This window comes from Convolutriloba macropyga, chromosome 6, assembly GCF_964194025.1.
Source record: "Convolutriloba macropyga chromosome 6, txConMacr16.3, whole genome shotgun sequence".
NCBI classification, from domain to species: Eukaryota; Metazoa; Xenacoelomorpha; order Acoela; family Convolutidae; genus Convolutriloba; species Convolutriloba macropyga.
Window position 1 is genome coordinate 56637419 of NC_134473.1, and position 22278 is coordinate 56659696.

A 22278-nucleotide genomic window follows, 5' to 3' on the forward strand; every position below is an offset into this window, starting at 1 on the left:
AAAAAAAACTGAGACACCAAATTATTCATAGAAATTTAATACCAACCAAAACATATAAACGGGATTTTGAGCAATTTCTTAGTGCCGCATTATGTAAAATGAAATGAATTGCATACCAAAAAGCTAAGAAAAAGGCTAAAATCCTTATTTTTTGAGAACTGATAAAAGCAGAGCTGATTAGAACTACAAAACCCAGGAGAATGACAGAATGATACATGCTAGAACAGGGAAAATAAGAACAGAAACAAAAACACAAAAAGAAACTCAAAAACTGGTCTTAATTTTTTGAAAGTAAAAATCAAATTGATAAAAAAAATGAAAGAGAAAAACAATTACTTTTCCTTATTTAGCATAAAATTGTGTAGCTATTCTCCTGTATGGATTAAAATGTAGAAACATAGTTCAAAGACTGGAAATAATCAGTTATTTTGCATTAAAGTTGTCTAAAAATTAGTCAATATTGCATTTATGATAAAAGTCTTGCTGAAATTCAAATACTAAACGCCACAAAGTTATTCGATTATTAATCGAAGCCAATTAGGATCAGTGACAGTGCACACCAAGACTTTTTCTTGTAATTAAATCCAAAAAACAAACCCAAAACGGAGAAAAATTGGGCAAAAAACTGCCAAAATCGAGCAAGCAAGTGTACAAATCCAAAAAACATGAATACTTCACGTCATCAAGATGCATTCAAATCCTAAAATATCAAAATTAAATTGCCATTTTCATTCATTTAAAAAAACCGCTTTTATGTCCAAAATTGAAGAAACGTACTTAAAAATGCCAAAAAATTTACTCTCTTTCACTTTTAGGTCAAAACGTTGTCAGAAAAAATAGTACTTCCGGTTATACTCCTCTTCGAGTTGTAAAAACCAAGAGACGGCCAAAAATAGCCGCAGCTATTACAAAACAGCCCTCAGGTTCTCAAATATGGCCACCGTTTACCCCACCGAGAACGTAAAATTAGAAGAGTTCCTTAGAGTACAAGCCCAGCTGGTTTTAGTGTTCAGCGTATTGTTCTCCAACTTTGAAGCTGAATTAACGTTTTTTGTTAATTCTAATGCAACTGCAAAACATTTGAACAGTTTCTGACGCGTAAGAAAATTTTTTCACGGGTATAATATAATTCCAAGGGCTATTTTTACTTGATTTTTAGCGTCCATTCTTTTGAAGCAGTGAATGAGATTAGTCAGAAGTCAAAAGAGAAAAAAGTGACTCATATAAAACGAAAAAAGTGATTGAAAAGTAAAAAAGGGTTAAGACAACGTAGCATGACAAGTCCTGAATTTCCTTGAAGTGAAATTTAAATCACACCTTCCACAAGAAAAAGCAAAGTACTAAAAAACCTAATACAATACGAACTCTAATTCTTTCTTTAAAAAGGTAGAGAGATCACTCTAGCGAAATCAACCAAAAAATAAGTCAAAACAAAAGGAGGTCAAGCAGCGAGCACCATCTTTGTAGAAGACCACAGAGAAAAAAATGACAATACAAACGACATTTGGCAAAAGACTATTTTTACAAACGTCCTTGAAAAATTGTCCAAAAAATCATATTTTAAACTAACCTAAATTCTGTATTCTAAAACTCATATTACACAACTTCTGGCAATTGAAAGAAGCAATTGAATTTCTGGCATTTGTCGAATTTATTGAGAGCCCTTTATGAATACGTTACAAAAAAAAACAACAATATTCAAGAGACAAACAAAAGTTACAACATTTTGAAAAAGTAGTTTTAAAGCCAATGAAATCCTTAACAGCAAACTCATTTTCTTAACCGGAATCAATTACATCTCATAAGAGATCAAATGAAGCCCGTCATTAAGGAGGCTAAGCTCAACACAAAAACAACGACATCAAAACTTGCAAATAAAAAATTACTAAAAAGTGACGACGGAGTTGCTAAAACCGTCACTTTTGAAGTGATATGAGTAAATAATCTGAATATTTTCAATAGAGGTGCCGCTGATATCTATACTTCATGAGACTCAGTGACGGAAAAACTAGAAAAGCCAAAGACGGTAGGGTCTAGAAGTTCAAAAATTGTTTAAAAAATATTTGTGTTAAAGCTAAAAACATTTTTAGGTGTGAACAAACATTCAATAGAAACAAAATTGATTTCGACAGCACCCACATAGCACTAAAAACAAGCCTAAGACAGGAGACTACTCAATAGAAATGAACAATAAAAAATGGAAACAGTGAAAGCGTCGCTAATATTCATTTGAAACCATGTAGTGTCATAGTCATTTGATATCGATTAGATTTTCAGTAAAATCTGTTTTAATTTCACCCTAGAGAGAGCCATTGAGACCTATATTTAGTGTTATTAGGTAACAGAAAAAATAAAAGTTTCACAAAAAACCGGCAAAATCACACAATTGTTATGTTTCAGTTGAAAAAAAATGTCAACATCTCAAAAACTATTAGTTGCCTTTTAAGGAGTTTTTAAAGCTACAAATATCTAATATCAGAACACAAGAGTCAAAATAACAAAAATTTCGTTCGGAAAAAATCAAAAATAATTAAATAAGACATGAGGACAAAAATTGATCACAAAAACCAAATTCTGCTCAAAGACGGGATTTCTCACTTCACTCAAAAGGAGTTTTTAAAACTTCACTCCATTAATGTAATCACTTTTTGGTCAATTTTCATTCATGACAAAAAGTCGAAAAATTTGTCAAAAGATCTTAAAAAAAACAACGCTCCAATGCAATTCAAATTCTTTGAATTATAATAAAACAGAAGGACAAAAATTGAGTTGAAATTCAAAGATTTGAAAACTAAAGACAACCTTATCAGCCTGTTTGAAAGAAAAACCTCACATGGTCACAAATTTAATTATCATATACAAAATAACGAGAACAATTTATAAATCTAAAAACATTTTATTCAATTATCTCTCAGAAAAATAAGGTCATCAAAATATTTGTGACCATCAATGTCAACGTTTTATTGAATTTTGTATTGAATTTCTTGCCACTTATTTGCAATGGCAATTTAAAGACAACTTTTTTTACCATAAGATCTTTATTGCCCTTATACTTTTTCTCTCAAAAACATTGAGTGAAAAAGTAAAAGGGCAATAAAGATCTTATGGCCAAAGAAATTATTTTTAAATTGCCATTGCAAATAAGTGGCAAGAAATTCAAAAAAAAGTAGTTTTCTTCAAATTAGTAAACACCATCAAATCTGAATTAAAATCACTGAATAAGTCAAAATTTGGCTGGAAAAGAAGCAATTTATCCTTTTCCAAGATAAGACGAGGCAAAAAAACAGAAAACAATAGAAATAATGACAAATGGTGCAGAAAATCGAAAAGTCGCGACTATCTTTATAAAAACAGGTGATGCCAAATTCGTTGACACCAAAAGAGTTCAATCGAAATCATTGAATAAATTATTTATACCTCAATCCAGAACTTTTTAATATCCATCAATAAGGGGAACAAACGACAGAACAAAAATTGTAAAAAAAAACAGGCAAAATTTAAATTTTATGAAGATAAAGGTCGGCTAAGTCTTGAACAACCATTATTTGCGTTTTGAGAAGTTTGCGCAACAGTAACTATGCATTAAAACAATAAACGTATCCCTTTTAAAAATATCCGTACAGGATTTAAAGAAAATAAAACCAAAGAAAAACAGAATGTAAATGGCAGCACTTGATGAAAAAATTGCGCTCGAAAACCAAACAGTATGACAAAAGAATCACACGCTGTAACTACTCGCTTTTTGCCCCTTTTACTCGTCCAGCGTTATTAAACTTTTTATTCTAATCGGACTCATTTTGACAAGAAAAGATAGAAAAAAAAAGAAAAAATCATAACCGACTAACGTCTGGCGAATTGCTCTCAAAAGACCGGCGAGCGGTTGACTTCGTCAGTAGCTAGCCACGGTTAAGTGAGACTGGTTTTTGCTTGATTCGACTCTACAACTTTTAGTGTTCTAATCTTGTTAGTAAATAAATCAAATAAAAAATGAAAAACAAAAATTTGAAAAAATTGCAAAATTTTATAGAAAATGTTCCAGATTTTGTAATGAAAATGTTCAAAACTATTTTTTGTTTCTGTAGTTAAGTCATGTAACCCATCTGCAAGGATTCCTTGGCCAGTAATGATCGTTAAACTCAGAAAAGGACAAAAATTTTCAAAAGTTTAGAAAACAATTGCCAATTATAACAAAATCTCGCTAAACTTCAAGATGATAAAATCTTCAAAACCATTTCATTGTCTCAACTGACTATCCAGTATCCCTATTTTAAGCTTTAAATGTTTTCACTGGCTCATAAAGATCCATAAACTCGGAACATGATTATAATTTTCCGAAAACTTGAAAAAAAATTATCAAAAAGTTGCTAAAACCGGAGTCAATGAAATAATGATAACCACTCCCTTAACTCTAGAAACTATGCGACAGCTTATCGTCAAACCTTGTAGGAGGTACCTAGGTAAAAATTGCAAATATTTTCAAAAATTGCTTATATTAAAATCTGGAAAATATTCCATTATGTCTAGAATCTAAGCACTACCTTATAATCAAACCCCAGAGCTTATGTGGCTCATGAGGCTGGCGAAACCTAAAAATAACAAAACAATTTCAAAAAACTTAAAAAAATTGCAGTTTGCATAAAAAACTTCTAATAATTGTAAAAATAAAAGTTAAGAACGAATCCATGGTCAAAAAACATTTTCAATAACTTATTATCAAACCCTAACGGAGATTTTCTGTTAGGCTGAAAAACCTGAATAACGACAAAAAATGTCAAAAAAAATTTAAAAAATTAGCAAAATTTGTACGAAAATTTGTCAAAATTTGTGGTGTTGAAATCTTGAAAAATACTCTATTACTTTTAGAAACTGTACAGTAACCTCTTGTCAATCCCTAGAGGAGGTTCCTTGGCTCTTGAGGCTGGAGAAACCCAAAAACTGACAAAAAATTTTCGAAAAAATTTTAAAAAATGCAAATTTTATCTAAAAAATTGCTAAATTTTGTCAAATTAAAACATCGAAACCTATTCCATCGTAAATAATTTTTTTAGTAACTTATCATCAAACCTTTAATGACGTTTTCTGGCCCCTGCGTCTGGAAAGACGTGAATAATGAAAAATACATGTGAAAAAAATTGAAAAAACTTGTACATTTTTCATGTTTCGTGATGTTAAATTGTTGAAACCGTTCCACTACCCACAAGAAATTATGCAGAAACCTATTATAAAGCACTGAAGTAGGGTCCTTGCCATCTAGGGCTGAAAGAACTCAAAAAATGACAAAAAAATCGAATAGCTTGAAAACAATTGTAAATATTAGTATAAAAGTGCGTGTTTTTAGCGATCTGTTGTTTGTCAGTATCCACGGGGGTGGGGGTGTTGATGGGGAGTGAGGGGTGGTCAACAGTGGGGTCGGGCGGGGGCAACAGCGTGGGGTGTCTTCAACCCCTAAGAACCGCGCTTCAAACCATAAGTATAAGTCTGTAAAATAGTTTGAGATGAAACAGATCTGAAAGGCTCTAAGAACATTTAATGACCGCTGGGCGCTATCTGTTTATCCCGTTTTTGATAAAGTCAAAAGCGTAAGACGAAAAATCGGTCAAGCCAAAAATCGCATAACAAAGACCGACAGGACTAATATAATTGTTACAAACTTCGTTTGAGAGCAATTAAAATCAGATCTTGAAAAAACTGGAAAAATTCTGTAAACGAACCGAATTAAAAAACTTGCCATAAAAACCTAAAAAAAACTTCAGTTTAGTTATACTATTCATTCTAAAACAACCACAAGAACGTAACGTTTATAATGGAAAAAAATCTGACAACAAAAACTGGCTCAGCTAATTAGATATGCAACTCCATGGCGCACGTGCAAAAAAAATTCCGTTCTTTTTCTTATTTCTGTAAAAGACTGCCATATAAAAAGAAAACCAAAAAGAATCATATAGAGAACACCGATGAAAGGTAACGAAAAAAAAGGGCAAAACAGACAAAAAAGATTACTCATTAGTAGCCAATGAGACCTTTCAGTGAAGAGACTAAGTGATGACAAAGTAAAATAACGGAAAATACGGGCACCTTTTGAAAATTATCCAATACTTTTTGACAAACAATGCTCTCAAAGTCATCACACCATAGAAATACAAAAACTTCAATAACCGCACTTGAAAAAATTTACTCTAAATTACAAATTTGTTTTTTAGAACACAAATTTCTACTTTAGAGCAGTCTGAAAACAATCACACTTCTAACCTACTCTCTTTCAGCCTCCTTTTAAATGCAACCCAAAGACTTGGGACTTAATTGTCAAGAAAGCATAGACCAAAAGACATGGAAAACAAAAAAGGTCTTTGAAGCACTCTATTTCCCATTTTCTAAAGAAAATTAGTGATTCCTAAGTCATTTAATCCAAAAAATTGTTTAAAACGTTCAGCTTACTGCCCCTTAGAGACTAAATAGATGAATTTCAACCTATATAAAATTAACACAACTGAACATAACAAGGACACAATAAGAACAACAAACACGAGCAAAATTCAAACCTAGCTGGCAGATCGCCAGAAAACAGCCGCATTAGCCTACTAGTTCTGCAGTCTCAAAAAAATTGCAAAAACAGACAGACCAAAAAACTTTGTCTTTTCATTGAAGGCTGAGATTTTATATTTTGCCGCCTTTGCTGCCTCTATTAGCGCCTGTCAAATAACCTTCAATTAGAGTGACACACTTTCATTTGACATTATAACTTTGAATTAAAGTAAATAATAGTCAATTTCAAAGAGAGGACGCCATTTTTGAGAGAGAGGTAAGTCCCATGTGACCAAAAAAAAAATAATAACGCAAAAAACAAAAAAAAACTCGCTCCACTACGAGCAAAAATTAACGTCACGCAGGCGCTTCAGTTGAAATTGCATGAATGAATGAAAAAGCAGATTTCAATTGGTTTTGACGTCATATGGTCGTAACAAAAATGTTGACGACGAAATAAAAAAACATAGCAGGACAAGTTCTGCACACAATTCAACGAATTTTTTTTGAATAAACAAAAAACTAGACCTAGAACGGACTATGAGTGAATTGGGAAAACATTTCTAAAAACATTCAAAATAAAAAAAAATAAAAACTAAACAGAAAATCAAATTCAAAATGCCTCAAGTGAACAGAAAACCTTTAGCGAGAAATGGAAATTTCGTTCGGTAAAAAAAACTAGGCCCAGAAAGAACTATAGATGGATTCGGAAAACTATTTAGAAAAAAAATCCGATCGAAAAATTTGAAACAACAGTGAAAATCAAAGTGAAATTGCAGCATGTGATCAAAGATCCACTAGCACGAAAGCGAAATTTTGTTCAAACACCGTTTTTCTATTCGTTTTCAAAATTAGATGGAAAACATTTGAAGCCAAAAAACCACTCGTTTTTTTATCCAATTCTTCTTTCGACGTGACCAAAATCACTACTGCAATTTGACTTCAAAAATCATAAAAATGTGTTTAACAAATTTTAAAAACATAGCAGGACAGGTCCTGACGTACAATTCAAAGAATTTTCATTGACTAAACAGTTTGCGATCAAACGAATTTTTGTTCAAACACTGTTTTCTCACTCTACTTGAAAATAAGAGCAAAAAAACTTTCACGCCGCAAAACCACTCGCCTTTTCGCTCAACTTCCTGTTTCGGCGTGACCAAAATCACTACTCCAACTTGACTTAAAAATCATGAAAATGTGTGAAAAGATCTTTAAAAAAAGGCAGCCCCCAATACAATTCAAATTCTTTGAATTTTAAAAACCAATAGAAGGCCAATAATAGCCCCAGTTATCGCTGTGAGGCTATTAAAAACAAATTTCTCGACAAAATGCTTAAAGCCTGCACCCCAACGATTTTTTTTTGAAAAACGATTACTTCTTTTCCTCAAGCATTTATTTACTCAACATCTCGCAGACACATATTAAATAACAAGAAATCAAAGAACAAAGAACGGAAAAGTAAGAAAATTGAAAAGAAAGTAAGGTTGATTTCAGTCAAAGGTGCGACATGTCTAGCCTTCTCTGGCAATTTTTAGGAACGAAACCTAAATTAGAGTAAACAGATTAGTTCTAAATTAAAGATGAAAAGGCAAAGTTATAGCGTGCAGCGCATTAAAAGTAATTAAAAGCTATTTTGGTGAGTAAAATCTAGATTCCTAAAACGTGCCCTTTCGCATATTGCAACCGTCCATTATGCTCTAAAATATGTTCTACCGTGGCCGGCCAATTGGCCGACATACAAATTAGCCGACACACCTTTTAGCCGACACTTGAGCAAATATAACTACTCGAAAACCACAGTTGACGATAATTACCCGCGCATTAAGCGGTAAAAGTAGCGTCCCTTAGTTGTAAAACAAACATTAATTGGCTATTACTGCTAACTAATTCGGCCATGCCTCAGCGGCGCGTGGGACTTGATATGAATTTATCACAACCGAACAAATTATTACGGCCGAACATAATTAAGTCGACGCTTCTAATAACACTAATTAAATTACACAGTATCGATTTCGGTCTTTTTCACGTCGTCTTGATGAAATCTGTCGGCCAATTGGCGTGTCTTCTAATTTGTGTGTCGGCTAATACCCCTAGCCCCATGTTCTACCTTCAGTTGGTAACAATAAATTGATTAATCACACAACTAATAAAGTATACCAGAAAAATTTTTGTGTCTTCGGGGAAAACTCATATAATTTAGGCAACGTTACCTGAACTCTTCAATTTAGCTGAGCTGCTCGGATATTTTGAGATTTAAAAATTTATCAGTTGTTTTAAAGCTTTTTTCAGGTGGTTTTCGAGCTCGTTTAGGTAAATTTCAAGTGCGGGTGAATTCTGTCTGAAGCATTCAGTTAGTCTCAGGTTTTCTATGCATATATTGTATCTACGAAAAGTTCGATAAATATTGTTTCACGTACGCTTTCTCCCAAAAGACATCGTATGCAATCTTTTTCCTCAATCTGGCCCTTTTGTCGCCATAACTGTCCTGCGATTCCGGGGTAAAAAGATCACTATTATGAATGAAGTCAATTGTTATCCTTATTCTGTTATTCTGGTTGTACTTAGTCTTTTCATATGGTCCAACCTCCGCTAGTTTTTTTCAGGAACGGAAAAAACTTCATAGAGTTTAGACTTAAGTAAGCTGTGACCTTTTACATCGTAAGTGAAGAATCCGTAGATTAGAACAAAGAAGAATATGATCCAGGGGCTAGTGTAGATGACCCCGATGTCCTTGAGAATGAAGTTCTCGTACCAGAACCAGGCAAACAGCAGCACGAAGAACAAACCTAGCAGGTACACAATACTGAACAAAACACCGTCGCTCTGGTAATCGTATTCCTACAACAACAAATCCAACTCAGTCCCTTTTCAGAATTGCAACCCCCATAGTGTAAAAAACATGGCAGATTGTCAGAAAATAGATGCAATAGCTTCGTAGATCTGCAGTCTCAAAAAGAAAGCAAACGAAACAGATCAAAAATACTTCTTTTTATTAAATGTTCAGATGTTGTAATTTGTTTAAGAAGCCGTTTAACTTATTGCTGCTTGTATTAACTGCCCTCAAATACCCTTCAATTAGAGTGACATGCACTCACTTGACCTTATCTCTTTGAATTAAAGTAAATAAAAGTTACTTTTAGAGTGAAGAAGTCATTTTTGATAGTGACGTGAGTCACGTGTGACCAAAAACTTAATCACGCGAAAGAACCAAAAAATCTCTCTCCACTAATGAGTTGAATTGTACTAAAGAGTGAAAATGAGGTCACTCACGCAATTCAATTGAAATTGCATGAAAGAATGAACAAATTATTCACGCGAATAAACAAAAACATAGCAGGACAAGTTCTGACGTACAATTCCAAAAATTCTCATTGACTAAAGAAAAAACTAGACTTATAACGGACTATGAGTGAATTGGGAAAACCATTTCTTAAAAAAATCAGTTAAAAAAATTTAAAAAAAAACAGAAAATCAATGTAAAAATGTCGCATGTGAACAAAAACCACTAGCGAGAAATTGAAATTTGGTTCAAACAAAAAACTAGGCCTGGAATGAACTATGAATGGATTGGAAAACCATTTAGAAAGAAATCCGATCCAAAAAATCGAAAAAACAGTACAAATCAAATTGAAATTGCCGCATTTGAACAAAAAAATCACTAACGCGGGAAAGAATTTTTGTTCGAACACGGTTTTCTCACTCTACTTTAAAATTAGAGAGAAAACAATCTCGCTTTTTTGCTCCACTTCCTGTTTCGGCTTGATCAAAATCATTACTCTAATTTGACTTCAAAAATCATGAAAATGTGTGAACAGATCTTAAAAAAATAGGGCACCCCAATACAATTAAAATTCTTTGAATTGTGAAAAACCCTCTCCAGTAAAAAATGAAAATGACGTCACGCCTGCAATCCAAATAAAATTGCATAAAAGAATGAACAAAAAGCAGATTTGGAGTGATTTTGACGTCATATGTTTCTAACAAACATCATGACGACAGAATAAAAAAATATGTAGCAGGACACGTCCTTCAAAACAATACAAAGAATTGAATGGAGAAATTAGAGCAGAGCCACTGCATGTGACCAGCAGATCAAAAGAACTATGCCCGCCAAAAAGACAAAAGTCTCGAATACTGCGAAATTAAAATATTCGAGTTGAATATAAAAACAACCATTTTTAAAAATCTTGAAGCTTTCACCCGGAAGGAAAAATTTGATCCTTTTAAAAATAACTATTGAACCACACACAAACATTGAAAGGGGTGTGTGGCAACTAAAATAATAAACTCAAGGATTGATAAAATTAATAAGTAAAAATATCATTTTTTGGTTTCCCGAATGCGTTCATGAATTCCTCAGCAAGACTTAAGAAAATTAATGGCCTTTAATGATCGATAAACACAGAAATGACAAACATATTGCCATATTTTCAAAACAATTGGAATTTTATTTGAAGTAAAGCTAAAATTTGTGATACTTATGTCTTCAGAACCGTTTCATTGTCTCCAAAAACTATCCAGTAACCCAATTTTAAGTTATCAAGTCGAAAACCATCTCACTGCCGCTCACTATAGGAGGTTTCCTGGCTTCTGGAGCAAACAAAAAAGAAAATTGATCAAAGTTTCCATACAACCTGATAAAAGTTCGAGTGTTATCAAAATTTTCCTGAAAATTTATATTTTATATAAAGATGAACACCACTCCACTGTCACTAAAATTTTACAGTAATCTTTCATCAAAACTTGGAAAAGGTTCCCTGGCCCCGATACTGCAAAGACACAGAAAATGACAACAACTTTTGAAAAAGTTGACGAGTGCTTGGCTTTTTTAAAATTAGTATAGAAAAAATTGAATAAACAACATTAAATTTCAAATATATTTTGCACTACATAACATTCTTATAAACTGTTGCGGATCTTTAAAATAACCAAGTTAACAAAAAACTTTTTACCTTGAATTTTGGGCGACATTAGGCAACAAATTTACTAAAGCCAGCTGACGTCCTCTATTTCAATTTAATACCATTCAAGTTCTACCTGTTAATTCCGTTACAAAAGCTCAAAGTCATAGAATAAGGTGTAAAATCATAACCGACTAACGTTGGCTGAATTGCTCTCAAAAGACCAGTTGGCTTCGTCAGTAGCTAGCCACGGCTAGTGTGACTTGCATTAGCTTAATTGAATGGGCATGTGGTGAGTGCAGCGGGGTGGGGGTGCACCGGAGGGGGGCTGATGGGGGTGGGAGGATGCAACAGCGGGGGATGTGAGGGTCAACAGTGGGGGGGGGGGGAGGAGGTTGGAGGGGGTCTTTGGCTGCACGGGGCCCTTACTGTCTGAACGATGTGTATGGGCAGGGATGGGGGAGTGTGATGTGGGAGGGAGTGGTGGAGGGTCAACTCATAATAACCGCCCTACACATCATAAGTACAGGTCTAAAAAACACTTTTTGAATCGCATACTTAGAGACTAGTGAGCTGAAAGGCTCTAAGAAAACTTAAGGCCAGCTGGGCGCTACCTGTTTATCCCGTTTTTGATCAGACAAAATACCGGTGAAGCAAAAATTGCATAAAGGACCAACATGACAACTATAAATGCTACAAACTTCGTTTGAGAGCAATTTTACAAAAAAAAAATGCAGAGCACGAATACATTGCAAGTTAGGCTGTTTTAGTTAGGCCATAAACTTAGACCGTTTTACTGCCCTTTCCATTAGCTGTTTCGTTTTTTGAAACAGAACAAATTTAACTATGGCATGTTGCTACTTTGCGCATTCCCCTTATAGACCCTCGACAGTATTAGGCCACTAGGCAAAAATTTTGAAGAATTTTTGTAGATCAGGTGAAAGCACTTAAAAACCTTATGACGGTACTCCCAAATCCACTTGATGCTATACCATTTTAATTTAGTTTGATCCAGCAATTATAGAAACATTTTTCGCGAGTTTTTAGGATTTATAACAAAGCGCAGAAAAGTTTTTTTGTTATGTTTTCTACTCTTTCCTTTATATTTTTTGACACTTTTTTCCTAAAAGTACCGAGGGCTGTATAAATCATTCGAGAGTTCAAAAAATTGTACTTTTTTCAAATGCTTTGTTGCATCTTCTTTTGTAGCTAGAATACTCTAAAGCCTCAAGTGGATTTAGGAGTACCCGCTGTAAGTACTTTGATAGGTATTCACCTAATGTCCACAAATCTTCAATTCAAAAATTTGCTCAATCACTACAAGTATTTGTCTCGGTTAACTGTATTTTCACCTAATAAACCAAACTCCACGTGCAAAAATATGCGTTATCTCAGCACTAACTTGGTTGATATTTAAAACCTTTTTCGCAAATTAAAATATAAAAGATTCAGATTTAAAAAGAAAGCACTTCTGTCCATTCCAAAAAGAGAGCATAAATGTAAAGAGAGCACAGTAGAATTTAACTTGATGAAGCCTGATGCGAGCTGCGAATAAGCCACTCAACCTTTAATTAACATAGCAAGCAGATTGCCGCAGTACCTCCAAAACAATTTTATGCTGATTTTACAAATTTTAAAAAATATTAAATTTAAAAAAACAGAAGACCTTTCTAGGAGAAATATTGTTACTAAAAAGGAACCTGACAAAATAAACAGCAAATGGAGGCAAGGCTAAAAAAAATACTCAAATTATTTGAAAGCATTGAGTCCATCAAAAATATAGCCGGCAGATTGCCGGAATTTTTTCGAAAGAATAGACTTGCGTGCCGCATAATAGAGATAGAAACAGTTACACATGTAAGTTTTAGAAGTTATCGACGCCGCACAAAAAAACTATATAAAAACATTCAGAGGTAAGTTAATAAGGCTTGCTAAAATTCATTGCGCAGAAGCCTTTTCAAAGGAGCTCCTTTGACCTTAAACTATTTCAAATTAGACTTAAGTTTTAAAGTGCAAAAGTCATTATATTGAGTGAGGTATGTCTCGGATGATCAAAATCTAATCACGCAATTGAGCTAAAAAGGTTGGTTAAATAGAGTGAAAAATGACGTCACGCGCGCAAATGCCGTTAGTGAGAGGAAGAAGTCATTTAAAAAATTGACTTTGCTGTGTGAAAAAATGTAAAACAAAAAAGAGCGTCAGACGACGAAACAAAAAACATAGCAGGACAAGTCCAGAAATACAATGCAAAGAAATGAATGAAAAACTAAGAAGTACTCTATCTTATTTGATCCCTTTAAATATACCTATTTCAGAAATTTGTTCACAACAAGTTTTTTGTCTCTGAAATGAGTCCATTTTTATATCTGCAATGCCTGATAAAAACTCTTTGGCCCTTGAAGATCCATTAACTAAAATGACAGAAAAACTCAAAAGCGTCAAACGACGAAAGGAAAAACCAAGAGCACCGCAATATAGCTCTGCTCAGCTTACAGCTTTGCAGCTATAACAATAAAAACGATAGCTACAAGCTCACTATGGTTCACTAGATGGCCCATGATACCCCCTTATAAATGAGATTACAGAAAACACAAAAATAATTGAATCTAGGAAAAATCCACAGATAAATTTTTGAGAACTCACAGTGTCAACTAAAAATAATCATTAGCTAACGGCTAAAACCATTGACAATTGTATATATTTCATTTAAAAAAAGCATATGTAAAACGTCATAATTGGGGTTCAGTAACGAGGCTTAAAAAAACAGAAATAGGGAACATACAGGCAGCCATTAAAAACTTTTGAATTAAAATCAATGTGATAAAACAATGAGCACCTAACGGATAAAACTCACAGTAATTCACTTATGTCTCCATAGAATGCCAATGAGATTGATTTTTATCATTACTGAGACTGTAACACGACAATAAAAACAACATATACAGGCAAAATGCAAAATTTAACTAATGTTTCATGAAATTATGTACTGATAAAATCAAAAATCCATTTGTTATTAACAGGAAACATTCAAGACATTTTTTCATAGCATATCACTAGCGTGTCAATGAAGCTCCCATTATTGAGAAAAAGTGATTTTAAACCAACTAAATTCAATTGATTTGCTCTCGAACGAAAAGCAGGGACAGTTTTATTTAGGCGTGTATCTTAGAAATGTTTTTGTGTGCAAAAACTCGGACTTGATAAGCATTCAAACCCGAAAATTCCATGACATCTGTCAAGCATCTTAACCATTAGGCTACAACCACGTTGATGTTCAACCACTAACAATCACTGTTATGTTAAAAATAAACTTCATTTAAGAATGAGCGCAAATGAAATCACTCAAAACCAGCAGGTCTCTTAAAGCATGCTAAATAAATTTCAATAAAAAACTTTCACAAACCTTTGGAATAGCATATCTGCGCATACCAATATTAGTTTCAATTCATTTACCAAAAACCGATTATTTGAATACGATCTTGAAATAATTGAAAAACTCTGCCCTAAAATAGAGAAAATGGGAGCAAGGCAATGGCCAGAAATTATGAGCAAAATTGCCGGTACATAAATAGAAAATTCATGTGTTCTGTTTTGATTGCAATGTAGCAACCGCCCAACATCCAAAAAAATAACCTCCGAAAATTGACGAGGGATAACTGCTGCTTTCCTTGGCGGTCAGCTAAAAACCTCTCCAAGCACACTAAGCGATACCAGAACCAACTATAAAAAACTAACAACTTTCTAACAACTACTATTATAAACTACAAACAACTTTTATTTATAAACTACTAACAACTAAAAAAACGACAAACAACTGGTGCAACTTTTACTTTATTTTCGATATTAAAAAGCCGTTTCGAGTACCTAAAAATCTTCAGAACAAAATTTAGATCTCATAGAATTGAGGAATTGAAGGCATTCAAGAAATTGCAAAAAAGCATCCGATAGTTAACAGAAAATCGTTAAATTGCCTAAGCCAACAAAACAGACTTCCCAATAGGAGAAGAAGAGTACTGTAACCTCATATGGTTGTCATAATTATCTCTCTGATAAGTTAAAAATCGAGTAAAGGCAAATAATAGCTCAGCTCAGCTATCACTAACGCAGCTATTGGTAGAAGAGAAGGGACACGAAAAGAACATTCCGCGATTGTTGTAGAATTGTTTTCTACCAGATATGTCTAGGGATACTACCCTCTAACCATTGCTACTTTCTTTTGCAACTTTTTCTAAATTCTACAAAAATTTTCCACCACTTACTTTTCTTGCATCCCTGTTTTCTTCGGCTGATGAACCTTTTGACATCTGCATTTTTCTTACATTGACTTATTTTGCATTTCGGTCAATGACTTTTCGACTTCTCTTTTTCGGACATTGATCCTTTAGGAGATAATTTTTTTCGGTCACTCACCTCTTCCCATGCTGTTCAGTGGCCTTTAAAAAACGCTTTTTAGCCTTTCGTTAAACATGGTGCTTTATAAACTGTCATTCTTTTAATATAAAAGATAAAGGATTGATGCTTGAAAAAATCATTTCAGAAGTCACCGAACGTTCTCGAACTGAAACGCAAAAAGTGTCAAAGTTTAACATAGAAAAAGACAAATATGTTTGCAGTTTGTGCATTAAACGGTAATTGTTTCAATAAGACAAATAAGAAGGCCAAAGAAAAAACAAATAATGTTTTTAGAAATGTAGCGTCGAGGGACAAAAAGAGTACATAATTGGCCAAAAGTTTTTCGCTTTATTTGTTTGAACTAGATATGCGACGTAACCAATGCGACGTTTCATTAAGGATATAAACGGAGTACGTTCGACAGATACGGGTAACAGTCAAAAGTTTTAAAAATACTCAATGACAATACATAGAAATGATGTTAAAAAATGCAAGTTAATAAAAAAAATTAATTTTTACGACACTAAAAATTGGCACTAGAAAATCTATTGGACCTGTCATTACCAAAAATATAAAACATCACAACAAAATGAACACGATAGAGGCGTCAAACTCTTTTTTTTCTGAAATAAATAGCGTCAAAATCAAAAAACATAACCGACTAACTTCAGTCGAATTACAATCAAATGACTGACGAGCGGTGGTCTTTGGTAGTGGCCAGCTGGGGCTTAGGGATACATCAAGTGGGTGTGAGCGGATTGAGAGGGGGTCAAGTGATGGGGGGTCAAGTGATGGGGGGTCAAGTGATGAGAAGGGGGAGGAAGGTAGGGTTGTGCTAGAGCTGGCGAGAGGGGTGTCCAAATCACCGGACTTGAGGAGGGTGTATGGGGAGAGGTGTTGGGGGACTGGGAGTGACCAAGGGGGAGGTGACAGAGGAGGGTCCTACTTTTAAGACTAAGAACTGCCCTTCACACCATGAAATGGTTGCCTTAAAACAGTTTCGGTGAATTCCATAGTTTGAAACTAGTAAAACGTAAGGCTCTGAAAAAGTTTCTCTGACTTTTAATGCCCTCCATGCGCTATACGTTTATGGCTTTTTTGAGGAGGAAAAATCAAATGGATCCGACAAAAATTGGTCTAGCAAAAAATTGCATGAAAAGACCACAGCTCTAATGTAATTGCTAAGAACTTCATTTTAGATCAAATAAATATCAATAGGCATGAATTGAAGGCTTTAACTAATTATATTATGAGTTAAGATTTCACAAACATTAGGAGAAAGGCAGCGAAACGGAAGTCAAAAAGCCCCCAAACTGAAAAAAAAACTCTCTGAAAACCGCAAGTTTAATCAAAAAGTGTTCACTCACATCACTTTAAAGGCAATTCGGACTAAGTTTAAATAAAATTACTCAAAATTAATTGATATTCAATCTTTCCAGATTTCAAGCCTGACTGAAATCACTATTCCAATTTGACTTCCCAGGCCTGATCCTCGACTTATGAAAAGATTATTTGAGGGATTTGTGGTTCATCTGAATCGAAACAGATGAAGGATCATACATGGTGACTACGTAATATGCAATTTTTCACGTAAAATTATAATAGCAAAAACTCCGACCAAATAAAAGACCAATGATGGACCCATGAAAAGACTTTAACTCGACTTTGTTTGCAGACATTGTGTCAAACTTAAATCCAGCCAAAATTTTGGGTCGAACCAAAGTCTTTTGTAAAAGTTGGGGTCCGGCTAAAGTGTTTTGCAAAAATCTGAGTCTTTTGCAAAAAAACTAAAGTCCAGAATGTCTTAAAGCCCAGCTGAAATCTTTTCATAGCTCAAATGAGTCGAGTATGGTCTTTTAATAGTAAGATTTGGTCAGGCGTTGTCTTTTCATGAGTCTCTACCTAGATTTGGGTTATCATTGAGAACAAAAATTAGATAAAACATAGCTGGTAAATTGCCAGAAAATAGCCGCAATAGCTTCATAGATCTGTACTCTCAAAAAGAAGGTAAAAAGACAGACCAAAAAAGAAACTTATTCTTTTCATTAAGCGCTGAGATGTTAAATTTTGATTAAAATCTATATAATTTATTGCTGTTTCTCTTTGCTGCTCTTAAATAACCTTCAATTAGAGTGACAAGCACTCACTTGACCTTATCTCTTTGAATTAAAGCAAAGAAACGTCAATTTTAGAGGGATGAAGTCATTTTTAAGAGTGAGGTAAGTCACGTGTGACCAAAAATTTAATCACGCAAATGAACAAAAAACTCGCTCCATCCACTAAGAGTGAAAAATGACGTCACGCACGCAAATCAGTTAAAATTGCATGAACGAATGAACAAAACGCAGATTTGAAGTGGCTGTGACGTCATATGGTCGTAACAAAAATACCAAGAGAAGGCCAATAATAGCCTCAGCTATCGCTTCGCGGCTTTTAATAAGTGAACAGACCAACAACAAAAAAATCACAATTTTTCGGATTATACAAACCAAGACGAAGCCGAAGCCAATAATAGCTCCGATAAGCTACCGCTATCGCAGTAAAAGGACAACACATGCAGTTAAATCTAAAATTACTTCAATTTCTCCTAAAATAAATGACGTTGTACGAAATAAAATTTCAAAAATTAATTATTTCTGACTTCATATTCTTTCAGCATGTTTTTTTTTACTTCACAGCTTGGAAAACAGCTTGAAAATTCAGGGTAATTTTTTGTTTTTGCATTTTATGACCAGCCTAAAGAAGACACGAACGTTATCACTATCAAGGGTAAACGATGCATAATTGAAATGTTATGATTAGTTTTGAAAATAGAGCTGGGTATTAGTCCAAATGAAAGAACAATAGGTGGATTGGAATAAATTAATTGTGAGTCCCCGGGGTCTAATTTTTTCACTGTTTCACCAAAAAAAGTTTGGCTGCATTGAGTGAACTTTTTAGAAAATAGTACAAAATTTTTACGTCTTTTTGGGTTGCAATCTTTTTCCGCTTTCAAGGGCGTACTATTTTGTAAAATTTGGGCCCCAATGGGTTGCGAAGTGACGTAGAAGACTCTTTTCCAAGAAGGGGGTTAAAATGAAAGAGTAGGGCTCCAATGGGAGAATTTCCAAAATAGTCACCGCATTGCAGCCCCACTCTTTAACCGTTGAAGCCCTCTGGGTAGCCCACTCTTACATCAATCTATCCCCCTTGTCCATTAACTAACGGTCTCGAAATCACAAACTATTCTACCTCAGCCAGTTCTCCTTAACCCCCACACCCTTGATGCCTGGCAGAAACTGGTAAATACATGTATATAAATGGTATTTTTAAGTCATTAAATTATTTTACCCCTCTGCATAAATTAACCACCCTCTTACGTCAATTTTTGTCAATTTATTCTCCTTGCAGCCCTACTCTTACAATATTTTACCTCCTCTCAACAAATTACCCCTCACTCTTACGTCACTTCAATCCGTCTTACATCACAATCCGTCTTACATCACAATCCGTCTTACATCACAATCCGTCTTACATCACAATCCGTCTTACATCACAATCCGTCTTACATCACAATCCGTCTTACATCACAATCCGTCTTACATCACAATCCGTTTTACATCACAATCATTGCAGTGCCCATTGCAACCCACTCATAGATCACGATTTTTATTAGGTGTAATTCCTCAAAAATCCTCCCATTGCGGCCCCTTCTAGGATTATTAGGAGGACATTTGACCGGGACGGCTTAATCAAAACATTTGAACATAACCGACTAACGTCGGGTGAATCGATTGCTCTCAGTCGACTGACGAGCGGTCGGATTTGGTAGTAGCTAGTTGTTGAGGTGGGGGTGGGGGCAAGCAATGTGGGTAGGGTTGGGAAGGCAGGACGAGAGGCAAAGACCAAAATGGCCAGGTAGAGGATGGTGGACGGGGGAGCCTTGGGCGAGGGGGGAGGGCTGAGTGGGATCAAACATTTAAGATTAAGAACCGCCCTTCACGCAGCATCAGCATCAAATTGTCTCTTTAAAACAGTTTTGAGGAATCGCATACTTAGAGACTAGTAAGGCGTAAGGCTCTAAGAAAGCTGTTCAGCCACTTAATGCATTCCAGGTTTTACCTGTTTATACCTTTTTTGAGGACGAAAAGTCAAATGTCTCAGACGAAAAATCGGTCAAGCGAAAAATTGCTTTGAAAAGACCACAGGGCTAATATAATTGCTACCAACTTTTTTGACTCAATAAATAATTGACTCAATCGTTTCGAAATGAGCTTACATTTTGGTTTTCATCACGGAATCCCTTGCCAATTAGAACCTGACATATATAGCAGTAAGCGCCTGTGACATAGATTGCCGCATGAGCTGCCCGCACATTCTGATCTGTCAAACAACACACACATGATTGATCAAACATAGATTAGTATTAATAAATTTATTCTCTTTAGTTTACTTTTTACATCAATTCTAGTTTAGTTTATTGATTATTGATTGTCAGTGCCTTTACAAACACCTGCAATTGTCTTACTTTTCTGCTAACTATCCAAGTCGATGTCATAGACCTCTGACAACATGAATTTTGAGTCTGTGATTAAATTATACATTTTGGAAAAAAGTTTGAGCTCACGAAACTCAGGGCAATTGTGTGATTTTGGGACATAATATAATTTTTATGACTTCTGATTAATCTTATATGATCACTGTGATAGTTGATTATAATAAAACTTACAAAAGGCTTTGAGAGGCTGACGTCGGCCATTAAAAAGTATTTGCTCCAGCAGCAGATAAAGCAACAGTAAGCCAACATTTGTTGTGCTTTCAAAAAAAATTGAGAGTAAATTTCAAAAACACCCAGCCTCATTCAATAATTCAAAAAAAAATCATATAATGGTTAATATCTTCAATCAGTGTTGTCTCAGTGACACAAGTTTTTATCGGTATATAAGTACATAAAAAACAAATTTGTAGTAACTCTGGTTACCATGCGTAATGGAGCTGTTCTGCATTAATAATATGAATTTTGGAAAAAAAAATCAGATTTTTATTAATTTTTATGCAATGAATTTCAGTTTTAGGAAACAAGCCTAGCTAAGTTTAAAGAAAAAGAAACAGTGGAGCAAGCTGACTTTAGGTGACTTTAATTAAGGTAAGAGGTAAGGTACAAGTAAATAGTTGTTATTTAAACTAGTTTCAGTTTTCTGGAACATTGCCGAGAGATCCCTAAAAAATAACCGGGGTTGCTCTGTATTGGGATAGGAATAAATTTTTTTTAAATAAAAATTTTGGGGCTCTCGGCTCAAAAATTTCTCTTTGCGATTGTATTTGTGTTCAGTTAATGATTACTTGGATTATTAGTCTGCTACAAATTGCTATAATTCTCAAACAATAATTTTGCTAATTGTTTAAAATTTGACACCTTTATGCTCAAACAAATTCTCATTTCACTATACACGTAAGATTGTTGTTTATGATGTCAGTCCAGCTGTCCAATTTTCCATAGTATATTTTTTATTCTTCTGATTAATCTTATATGATTTCTGTGGTAATTGATTGTAAAAACTAACAATAGGCTTTGAGAGACTGACCGCGGCCATTTAAAAGTATTTACTCCAGCAGCAGATAAAACAACAGTAAGCCTGCATTTATTGTGCTTTCAAAAACATTGAGAATAAATTTCAAAAACACCCAGCCTCATTCAAAAATTCAATAAAAAATTTTACAAAAATTAATACTTTCAATAAGTGTTTTCTCAGTGAGACAAGTTTTTATCAGTATATATGTACATAAAAAAACAAATCTCTATTAAATATCTCTGGCAGACACGTGTAATGGATCAGTTATGCTAAGAGTGTTCTCCTCTAATAGGATGTAATAGAAATATTGTCTGAAAAAATCATTTCTATGTCTCAATTGCTTTGCTGCTACTTTTATGCATTGGTTAAGGTTTATGAAAAAAAAACTGTAGAAAAAAGTTCCTAAAAACCGTGTATACTTTACTATATTTTTTTACAAATGGTCTGAAATCGGAGAAAAAAATAAGGCAGCATTGATTCTTAAATTTGTTTTTAAAAAAACCTGAATGTTATTTGTTTAAACATTTTCCGTCTGATTATTCACTTGCAAGCAGCTATCATCAATAAAAGTATAATAACAACAATATCTTCACAGTTCCGAAAGAGAATATTGCAAATTTCAGAATCAATGAAACTAAAAATAATCCAATCTGAATGATATCTTAAGTGTTAACATTCAAATCTAAACAATCAGACAGACCATAGCTTAGACAGACCATAGCTTCACACTATAGTCACTGCCTATGGTCGACGCAGCTTATATTTGAAACTTTTGTTAAGAAGCTAATATAAAAAATCAGCGATCTCTTGAGCTCAAAGAATTAAATGTATTGGATTCTCTATGGTCTGTTTTGCTTCCCTGAATGTATATTTCAACCAAAACTAGTCGTATAAAGCAACAATGAGCGTGC

At 34.1% G+C, this 22278-nt stretch overlaps 1 protein-coding gene across 1 annotated transcript in view; it reads right to left on the bottom strand.

Moving 5' to 3' along the window:
• LOC142341067 (uncharacterized) overlaps window positions 1-22278 on the bottom strand; it is a 131543-nt gene that overhangs the window by 87602 nt on the left and 21663 nt on the right. The window contains exons 7-8 of the mRNA XM_075391918.1: window positions 20074-20177; window positions 9171-9360 (exon numbers count right to left, since the gene is read on the bottom strand). Of these exons, the coding sequence (XP_075248033.1) occupies window positions 9171-9360; window positions 20074-20177 (294 nt within the window). The remainder of the gene's footprint in view (window positions 1-9170; window positions 9361-20073; window positions 20178-22278) is intronic.